At 36.2% G+C, this 10719-nt stretch overlaps 3 protein-coding genes across 3 annotated transcripts; 1 reads left to right on the forward strand and 2 right to left on the reverse strand.

The window, feature by feature from the left end:
- Positions 1-1544: 1544 nt before the first annotated feature.
- On the reverse strand, positions 1545-2718 carry LOC139509031 (histone H3). The gene has a single exon (XM_071296057.1). The coding sequence runs from the start codon at positions 2003-2005 to the stop codon at positions 1595-1597; it is 411 nt and encodes a 136-aa protein (XP_071152158.1). The 5' UTR covers positions 2006-2718; the 3' UTR covers positions 1545-1594.
- A 1267-nt stretch (positions 2719-3985) lies between these two features.
- LOC139509032 (histone H2B) lies at positions 3986-4474 on the forward strand. The gene has a single exon (XM_071296058.1). The coding sequence runs from the start codon at positions 4051-4053 to the stop codon at positions 4423-4425; it is 375 nt and encodes a 124-aa protein (XP_071152159.1). The 5' UTR covers positions 3986-4050; the 3' UTR covers positions 4426-4474.
- A 2803-nt stretch (positions 4475-7277) lies between these two features.
- Positions 7278-8124, reverse strand: LOC139509033 (histone H3). Its single transcript, XM_071296059.1, has one exon. The coding sequence runs from the start codon at positions 7736-7738 to the stop codon at positions 7328-7330; it is 411 nt and encodes a 136-aa protein (XP_071152160.1). The 5' UTR covers positions 7739-8124; the 3' UTR covers positions 7278-7327.
- Between the last annotated feature and the right edge of the window lie 2595 nt (positions 8125-10719).

Below are 10719 nucleotides of genomic sequence, written 5' to 3' on the forward strand. Positions count from 1 at the left end.
CCTTAAACTGTGTACACTTTCAATCCACTTTTTCATTCTAGGTCTGAAAAATATAATAATTCATATCAGACAGTAATTTTTTAAGAAAAAACTATTATTGAACAGAAAAAAACTTTCAATCGGAATAAAAATGACTGAAGGAGACAAAAAAAGCTCCAAAATGTTGAAAAGTTTTCATTTTAAGATAGAAAAGTATGATAAATAAATGATAAATGAAAATCACTTTAGACAGTCAAAATTATAAAGATAATTATTTGCTTTCTCTGAACAGACATTTTCATTCAATGTCAATACACATTTCAACTTAATGGAATGGAATTTAGTTGGGGAAAAAATAAACCTCACAGACATATCTAGGAATACTGGTTATCTATTTGTCTATTTGATGTACCCAGAAATTGGATACATCACAGGATTTTACATGCTTGCAGTTTTCTACCTGTCTTTCATAACTCAACATCATCTGTCAAAGCTGTGCTTGCCATCCATCAAAGATCTGCTGCAGGTACTTCAGATCATAAATGAGAGAATGTATGAATAAAACTGTTATTGTTATTACTATTAAAGATTTTTTTTTTTAGGTATTACAGTGAAGAAAAGAGATGCCCCTGTCTGCGGGTAAAACTTCTTATGTGTGCATCTTCCTTTCAATTTTATTTTTAAACACCATTCTATATTTATCCACAGTATGACGATGACAATTTCATCAGCCAATCCAATAAAAATGTTAATGCGCACACATATACTTACTATTCTGAAGACATCTTTTAGCCAGAAAAGTTTATAATAAGTCTGAAAACTACTTTTTATCATATAAAAAAGCTTATAAGTGCAAGATATATGCTTACATGGACTTCCTACAGTGAAATTTTGTGGGGACTACTTGGACCCGTACCGAAATTATATTAATTTAAATAGAAATTTCATGATTTTGTAAACTAGCAGCAAGACAAGACTCTAAAGTGGACAAAATATATTACTACATACATGATAAAAATTTTCTTTACAATTCTGACTGAAAAAAAGCTCTAAATTTTTGATAAAAGTACCCTGTAATATCAGCTTTTCTAAAAGAAATATTCAAATTAATGAATTATACATGATATTTAAACTCTAACTTAAAAAAAAAGGTTATATTTTGGCCAGTTGGTGGTTCTCTTTCTTTGGTCTAGACTACTGGTGTAAATAATACATCAAAAGAAGACAAGACAAAACAAGCGAAGAAAATAAAAGAAAAGAACAGAAGTACAGATAGAAACATTCATATGTTGATCTTTTTTTTTATATAATGTACTATTTAATATTCTACACACAAGGACGTACATGTACCATGATAAACAAACACCCCCCCCCCCCCTTTTTTTTTGTGATGAGACTTGTGTGTATATATATATCATAAAATTTATTTTTTGTCTATGTATTGCTTTGCATATAGATGGATTCAACAAGAAGAAATAAAAGAGAGAGAGAGATGGGGAAAAGAGGGGTTCAGCTATGTTTCTAATTTTCATGTACAACAATTTATAGATTCTTTTTGAAAAATATTGGTGGCCCTGAAAAGGGCCGTTATGTTTTGGTGAAAAAATCACACTTCTTAAGCACGTTCTCCACGGATTCTTCGTGCCAATTGGATATCCTTTGGCATGATGGTTACTCTCTTGGCGTGGATTGCGCACAAGTTGGTATCCTCGAAGAGACCGACCAAGTAGGCTTCGCTGGCTTCCTGTAGGGCCATGACGGCTGAACTCTGGAATCGGAGATCAGTTTTGAAGTCCTGGGCGATTTCACGGACTAATCTCTGGAAGGGGAGTTTCCTGATGAGGAGCTCTGTGCTCTTCTGGTATCTCCTGATTTCTCGGAGAGCGACTGTTCCTGGCCTGTATCTATGTGGTTTCTTGACTCCACCGGTTGCAGGTGCGCTCTTACGGGCGGCCTTGGTGGCAAGTTGTTTTCTTGGAGCTTTACCTCCGGTGGATTTACGTGCAGTTTGCTTTGTTCGTGCCATGACTATTAGCTCTGTGGACGATTTGCTACAGAAAGAATACTTGAAAATTTCGGTGAATGTGTTTTTGTGCTTGCCGGGAGGATTGAAATCACGGTGACGATTGGATCACCACTTACATAAAGCTGGCGTTGATTGGTCCGCATATCTTAAATCTGATTGGACTGATTTGTAAGGGACTTTGACAGTTTTCAATCCATTTTTTACTGAAAAACTGCTCAACCCAAGCTGACAGTAAAAATGCCCCCTTTTTTCATTCATAATTACAGTTTCTGATCATCCCTCATAGCTCAACAATAGTAAATTAGTGTCACGGTTTCAATATGATAAATCTGAAGAAGAAAAAAAATAATAATGAAAAAAGGTCAAAATACATGCAGAAACATTAAGGAAAGGAAAGAAAAATAAAACAGGAAAAAATAAAAATAAAATGCAGTTATAACACAAACAAAGCGAAATAGAAAATAAAAAAACAGAAACAAATGGAATTACACATTCCCGACATGACATTGTACGGATCGGCTGAGTTTCTTTATTGTTGTATTATGTCATATTTATGTATATTTAATATAAAAAAAAGAAGATGTGGTATGATTTTCATTTGGGCTGGGCACATTTGTCTCATTGTCTGATTGTCGGTGTGCTTACATCGATTCCACATCTTTAATACACAAACAATAACTAAATAAAGACAGAAAGACAGAGAGAGAGAGAGAGAGAGAGAGAGAGAGAGAGAGAGAGAGAGAGAGAGAGAGAGAGAGAGAGAGAGAGAGAGAGAGAGAGAGAGAGAGAGAGAGAGAGAGAGAGAGAGAGATGCTGAAAAAAAAAATGGAAAAAGGAAAAGAATGGAAAGTACATATCATATATAAAAGTGTTGACGAAAGAGATAATGTTAACAAAAACTATAAATAATTATAATAATAAAAAAAACCACACACCTTCTCAGATGAATCTAAGCATGCTCGCATCAATAACCAAGAGAGAGAAAGAAGAGAGCAGACTAGTATTAAATATAAATACTATCAGTGTTGTTTTTTTTCCCCGACAAACTTTATATGATTTAACTGAGCTACTTGTGGGTTCAAAGAGTCAGAAAGTTCGACAATAAATGTTCTGATGAAGAAGACTGAAAAAGTTACTAGACTTAGTGTTATGCTATAAGAACTGTACTTAAATGGGATGCGTTAGAGAGAGAAGAAAAGAAGAATCACGGAAGAAGGGACATTTATATTTTAGACATTTTTTATTTGTTATGTAGTAGAATATATTTTTTTCAATTATGTATGGGGAATAAAGTATTACTAAGATGTACAACAATTTTAGACTCTTTTTGAAAAATATTGGTGGCCCTGAAAAGGGCCGTTGTTAAGTGAGTAATCTGATATATCCACTTTTTACTTGGCAGCTTTCTGGGTCTTCTTTGGCAGAAGTACAGCCTGGATGTTTGGTAAAACACCTCCCTGGGCAATGGTGACACCAGACAAGAGTTTGTTCAACTCTTCGTCGTTTCTGATGGCCAACTGGAGATGACGGGGAATGATTCTGCTCTTCTTGTTGTCACGAGCGGCGTTTCCTGCCAACTCCAATACTTCAGCTGCTAAGTATTCTAAGACAGCTGCGAGGTACACTGGTGCACCGGCACCAACTCTCTCGGCATAGTTTCCTTTCCTCAAAAGTCTGTGGATACGACCGACTGGGAACTGAAGTCCGGCACGGGATGACCTAGACTTTGCCTTTGCTTTTGCTTTTCCTCCTTTTCCTCGTCCTGACATTTTGTACTATTTGGTTGATCGACACTGAGTAAAGTGATACAATTTTTCTTCAAAATTTAGCTTATATACCCACTAAACGGATTGAACGATGTTTTTATTATACACCAATCAGAACGAAGCTCTCTGCGGGCAGTTAGGCTACCGAACATTCAACATGTTATGGGTGCTCTCTCCGAGGTTCGCGTTCAATAAAATCTTTCAATCCGTTTTGCCCAGTATATAAACAAATTGAAAATAATTTTTCACCATTACTTATTTGATTATCAAACCAGTAACATGCCACCCAAAGTAGGAACTAAAGGAGCCAAGAAGGCCGTCACCAAGGCAAAGACTGCCAGACCCGGCGGTGACAAGAAAAGGAGGAGGAAGAGACGTGAATCCTATGCTATCTACATCTACAAAGTCTTGAGACAAGTTCACCCCGACACCGGAGTGTCCTCAAAGGCAATGTCCATCATGAACAGCTTCGTCAACGATATCTTCGAGAGAATCGCAGCAGAGGCCTCCCGATTGGCACACTACAACAAAAGATCTACCATCACATCCCGGGAGATCCAGACCGCTGTCCGTCTTCTCTTACCCGGAGAATTGGCCAAGCACGCTGTCAGTGAAGGTACCAAAGCCGTCACTAAATACACCAGCAGCAAGTAAACAGTCTGAAGTTTATAACTTCACAAACGGCCCTTTTCAGGGCCACCAACATTTTTCAAAAAGAATTTACATTTGTTGTACATCATGTCAAACTTCTAAACAAAGCTATAAATCCCAACCCCCAGCTATAACTACTTTCAAACTATTTCAATAGTATATGGTTACTTTTCTCTTCTTTCTATCTGTATAACAAATATACGTGTATTTCACTCATTCTGTAGTATTTAATTTGCCAAAACTACAAAGCGTAAATACATAAATCATGAAGAACAAAACAGTGCTTTCATTCCAATTAATAGAGTTGATAAATTTACGATTTCTTTTGCTTTTCGAGAGAAAAAAAATATTGCGAGAATTATTTTACACGGAAACAAGAACATTACCTAATATTAAACCACGCAAAAACTCTATAATTGAATATAACAGAATCTACAGATTTTGTGTGTAAAAGTCCGTGCATTTTGTTTTGAAATTTTCTCTCTTCGTGTAGGCAAATGCACGGATTTGATCTTTGAACGTATTCATAAACCTTCAGAAATATAAATTCTCAAATAAATACAAGAGTAAGAGTAAGGAGTTAATTAAAAAGAAAGCCAGATATTTAAAAAAAAAAGGGGGGAGGGGGATAACGAGAGAGAGAGAAAATAGTTGCGGATCAGGATCAGGGAAAACAAGAAAACGGTTGAAAAATTCATGAACATTAGAGAAAAGAATAGAAGTGGGAGCAAGCTTTGATTTCAAGATTTTGTTTAAAACGATGTACAACAAATCTAAGATTCTTTTTGAAAAATGTTGGTGGCCCTGAAAAGGGCCGTTGTTTATATTAGCTGGGTGGCTGTTTAACCTCCGAATCCGTACAAGGTACGTCCTTGACGTTTCAAAGCGTAGACAACATCCATGGCAGTGACAGTCTTCCTCTTGGCGTGCTCTGTGTATGTGACAGCATCACGGATGACATTTTCCAAGAAAACTTTAAGGACACCACGGGTTTCCTCATAGATGAGTCCAGATATACGTTTTACTCCACCTCTTCTTGCTAAACGACGGATGGCTGGCTTGGTGATACCTTGGATGTTATCACGCAACACCTTCCTGTGACGCTTGGCGCCTCCTTTTCCTAGACCTTTACCTCCTTTTCCTCTGCCTGACATGTTTAACTATTTGTGGTGATTAGTTAAATAATACTTTCCGTCTAACAGCGACTCTTTATATATCACCAACGCGGCCGTAAAAGAAGTATCACACATTTTCAGTTAACTGTTGTCTGATTGGCTTACGTTGTTTTATTCCGGGAGGTAACTCTGTACTGCCTTAAACTGTGTACACTTTCAATCCACTTTTTCATTCTAGGTCTGAAAAATATAATAATTCATATCAGACAGTAATTTTTTAAGAAAAAACTATTATTGAACAGAAAAAAACTTTCAATCGGAATAAAAATGACTGAAGGAGACAAAAAAAGCTCCAAAATGTTGAAAAGTTTTCATTTTAAGATAGAAAAGTATGATAAATAAATGATAAATGAAAATCACTTTAGACAGTCAAAATTATAAAGATAATTATTTGCTTTCTCTGAACAGACATTTTCATTCAATGTCAATACACATTTCAACTTAATGGAATGGAATTTAGTTGGGGAAAAAATAAACCTCACAGACATATCTAGGAATACTGGTTATCTATTTGTCTATTTGATGTACCCAGAAATTGGATACATCACAGGATTTTACATGCTTGCAGTTTTCTACCTGTCTTTCATAACTCAACATCATCTGTCAAAGCTGTGCTTGCCATCCATCAAAGATCTGCTGCAGGTACTTCAGATCATAAATGAGAGAATGTATGAATAAAACTGTTATTGTTATTACTATTAAAGATTTTTTTTTTTAGGTATTACAGTGAAGAAAAGAGATGCCCCTGTCTGCGGGTAAAACTTCTTATGTGTGCATCTTCCTTTCAATTTTATTTTTAAACACCATTCTATATTTATCCACAGTATGACGATGACAATTTCATCAGCCAATCCAATAAAAATGTTAATGCGCACACATATACTTACTATTCTGAAGACATCTTTTAGCCAGAAAAGTTTATAATAAGTCTGAAAACTACTTTTTATCATATAAAAAAGCTTATAAGTGCAAGATATATGCTTACATGGACTTCCTACAGTGAAATTTTGTGGGGACTACTTGGACCCGTACCGAAATTATATTAATTTAAATAGAAATTTCATGATTTTGTAAACTAGCAGCAAGACAAGACTCTAAAGTGGACAAAATATATTACTACATACATGATAAAAATTTTCTTTACAATTCTGACTGAAAAAAAGCTCTAAATTTTTGATAAAAGTACCCTGTAATATCAGCTTTTCTAAAAGAAATATTCAAATTAATGAATTATACATGATATTTAAACTCTAACTTAAAAAAAAAGGTTATATTTTGGCCAGTTGGTGGTTCTCTTTCTTTGGTCTAGACTACTGGTGTAAATAATACATCAAAAGAAGACAAGACAAAACAAGCGAAGAAAATAAAAGAAAAGAACAGAAGTACAGATAGAAACATTCATATGTTGATCTTTTTTTTTATATAATGTACTATTTAATATTCTACACACAAGGACGTACATGTACCATGATAAACAAACACCCCCCCCCCCCTTTTTTTTTGTGATGAGACTTGTGTGTATATATATATCATAAAATTTATTTTTTGTCTATGTATTGCTTTGCATATAGATGGATTCAACAAGAAGAAATAAAAGAGAGAGAGAGATGGGGAAAAGAGGGGTTCAGCTATGTTTCTAATTTTCATGTACAACAATTTATAGATTCTTTTTGAAAAATATTGGTGGCCCTGAAAAGGGCCGTTATGTTTTGGTGAAAAAATCACACTTCTTAAGCACGTTCTCCACGGATTCTTCGTGCCAATTGGATATCCTTTGGCATGATGGTTACTCTCTTGGCGTGGATTGCGCACAAGTTGGTATCCTCGAAGAGACCGACCAAGTAGGCTTCGCTGGCTTCCTGTAGGGCCATGACGGCTGAACTCTGGAATCGGAGATCAGTTTTGAAGTCCTGGGCGATTTCACGGACTAATCTCTGGAAGGGGAGTTTCCTGATGAGGAGCTCTGTGCTCTTCTGGTATCTCCTGATTTCTCGGAGAGCGACTGTTCCTGGCCTGTATCTATGTGGTTTCTTGACTCCACCGGTTGCAGGTGCGCTCTTACGGGCGGCCTTGGTGGCAAGTTGTTTTCTTGGAGCTTTACCTCCGGTGGATTTACGTGCAGTTTGCTTTGTTCGTGCCATGACTATTAGCTCTGTGGACGATTTGCTACAGAAAGAATACTTGAAAATTTCGGTGAATGTGTTTTTGTGCTTGCCGGGAGGATTGAAATCACGGTGACGATTGGATCACCACTTACATAAAGCTGGCGTTGATTGGTCCGCATATCTTAAATCTGATTGGACTGATTTGTAAGGGACTTTGACAGTTTTCAATCCATTTTTTACTGAAAAACTGCTCAACCCAAGCTGACAGTAAAAATGCCCCCTTTTTTCATTCATAATTACAGTTTCTGATCATCCCTCATAGCTCAACAATAGTAAATTAGTGTCACGGTTTCAATATGATAAATCTGAAGAAGAAAAAAAATAATAATGAAAAAAGGTCAAAATACATGCAGAAACATTAAGGAAAGGGAAAGAAAAATAAAACAGGAAAAAATAAAAATAAAATGCAGTTATAACACAAACAAAGCGAAATAGAAAATAAAAAAACAGAAACAAATGGAATTACACATTCCCGACATGACATTGTACGGATCGGCTGAGTTTCTTTATTGTTGTATTATGTCATATTTATGTATATTTAATATAAAAAAAAGAAGATGTGGTATGATTTTCATTTGGGCTGGGCACATTTGTCTCATTGTCTGATTGTCGGTGTGCTTACATCGATTCCACATCTTTAATACACAAACAATAACTAAATAAAGACAGAAAGACAGAGAGAGAGAGAGAGAGAGAGAGAGAGAGAGAGAGAGAGAGAGAGAGAGAGAGAGAGAGAGAGAGAGAGAGAGAGAGAGAGAGAGAGAGAGAGAGAGAGAGAGAGAGAGATGCTGAAAAAAAAAATGGAAAAAGGAAAAGAATGGAAAGTACATATCATATATAAAAGTGTTGACGAAAGAGATAATGTTAACAAAAACTATAAATAATTATAATAATAAAAAAAACCACACACCTTCTCAGATGAATCTAAGCATGCTCGCATCAATAACCAAGAGAGAGAAAGAAGAGAGCAGACTAGTATTAAATATAAATACTATCAGTGTTGTTTTTTTTTCCCCGACAAACTTTATATGATTTAACTGAGCTACTTGTGGGTTCAAAGAGTCAGAAAGTTCGACAATAAATGTTCTGATGAAGAAGACTGAAAAAGTTACTAGACTTAGTGTTATGCTATAAGAACTGTACTTAAATGGGATGCGTTAGAGAGAGAAGAAAAGAAGAATCACGGAAGAAGGGACATTTATATTTTAGGACATTTTTTATTTGTTATGTAGTAGAATATATTTTTTTCAATTATGTATGGGGAATAAAGTATTACTAAGATGTACAACAATTTTAGACTCTTTTTGAAAATATGGTGCCCTGAAAAGGGCCGTTGTTAAGTGAGTAAATCTGATATATCCCACTTTTTAACTTGGCAGCTTTCTGGGTCTTCTTTGGCAGAAGTACAGCCTGGATGTTTGGTAAAACACCTCCCTGGGCAATGGTGACACCAGACAAGAGTTTGTTCAACTCTTCGTCGTTTCTGATGGCCAACTGGAGATGACGGGGAATGATTCTGCTCTTCTTGTTGTCACGAGCGGCGTTTTCCTGCCAACTCCAATACTTCAGCTGCTAAGTATTCTAAGACAGCTGCGAGGTACACTGTGCACCGGCACCAACTCTCTCGGCATAGTTTCCTTTCCTCAAAAAGTCTGTGGGATACGACCGACTGGGAACTGAAGTCCGGCACGGATGACCTAGACTTTGCCTTTGCTTTTGCTTTTCCTCCTTTTCCTCGTCCTGACATTTTGTACTATTTGGTTGATCGACACTGAGTAAAGTGATACAATTTTTCTTCAAAATTTAGCTTATATACCCACTAAAACGGATTGAACGATGTTTTTATTATACACCAATCAGAACGAAGCTCTCTGCGGGCAGTTAGGCTACCGAACATTCAACATGTTATGGGTGCTCTCTCCGAGGTTCGCGTTCAATAAAATCTTTCAATCCGTTTTGCCCAGTATATAAACAAATTGAAAATAATTTTTCACCATTACTTATTTGATTATCAAACCAGTAACATGCCACCCAAAGTAGGAACTAAAGGAGCCAAGAAGGCCGTCACCCAAGGCAAAGACTGCCAGACCGGCGGTGACAAGAAAAGGAGGAGGAAGAGACGTGAATCCTATGCTATCTACATCTACAAAGTCTTGAGACAAGTTCACCCCGACACCGGAGTGTCCTCAAAGGCAATGTCCATCATGAACAGCTTCGTCAACGATATCTTCGAGAGAATCGCAGCAGAGGCCTCCCGATTGGCACACTACAACAAAAGATCTACCATCACATCCGGGAGATCCAGACCGCTGTCCGTCTTCTCTTACCCGGAGAATTGGCCAAGCACGCTGTCAGTGAAGGTACCAAAGCCGTCACTAAATACACCAGCAGCAAGTAAACAGTCCTGAAGTTTATAACTTCACAAACGGCCCTTTTCAGGGCCCACCAACATTTTTCAAAAGAATTTACATTTGTTGTACATCATGTCAAACTTCTAAACAAGCTATAAATCCCAACCCCCAGCTATAACTACTTTCAAACTATTTCAATAGTATATGGTTACTTTTCTCTTCTTTCTATCTGTATAACAAATATACGTGTATTTCACTCATTCTGTAGTATTTAATTTGCCAAAACTACAAAGCGTAAATACATAAATCATGAAGAACAAAACAGTGCTTTCATTCCAATTAATAGAGTTGATAAATTTTACGATTTCTTTTGCTTTTCGAGAGAAAAAAAATATTGCGAGAATTATTTTACACGGAAACAAGAACATTACCTAATATTAAACCACGCAAAAACTCTATAATTGAATATAACAGAATCTACAGATTTTGTGTGTAAAAGTCCGTGCATTTTGTTTTGAAATTTTCTCTCTTCGTGTAGGCAAATGCACGGATTTGATCTTTGAACGTATTCATAAACCTTCAGAAATATAAATTCTCAATAAATAC

This window comes from Mytilus edulis, unplaced genomic scaffold, assembly GCF_963676685.1.
Source record: "Mytilus edulis unplaced genomic scaffold, xbMytEdul2.2 SCAFFOLD_2411, whole genome shotgun sequence".
NCBI lineage: Eukaryota > Metazoa > Mollusca > Bivalvia > Mytilida > Mytilidae > Mytilus > Mytilus edulis.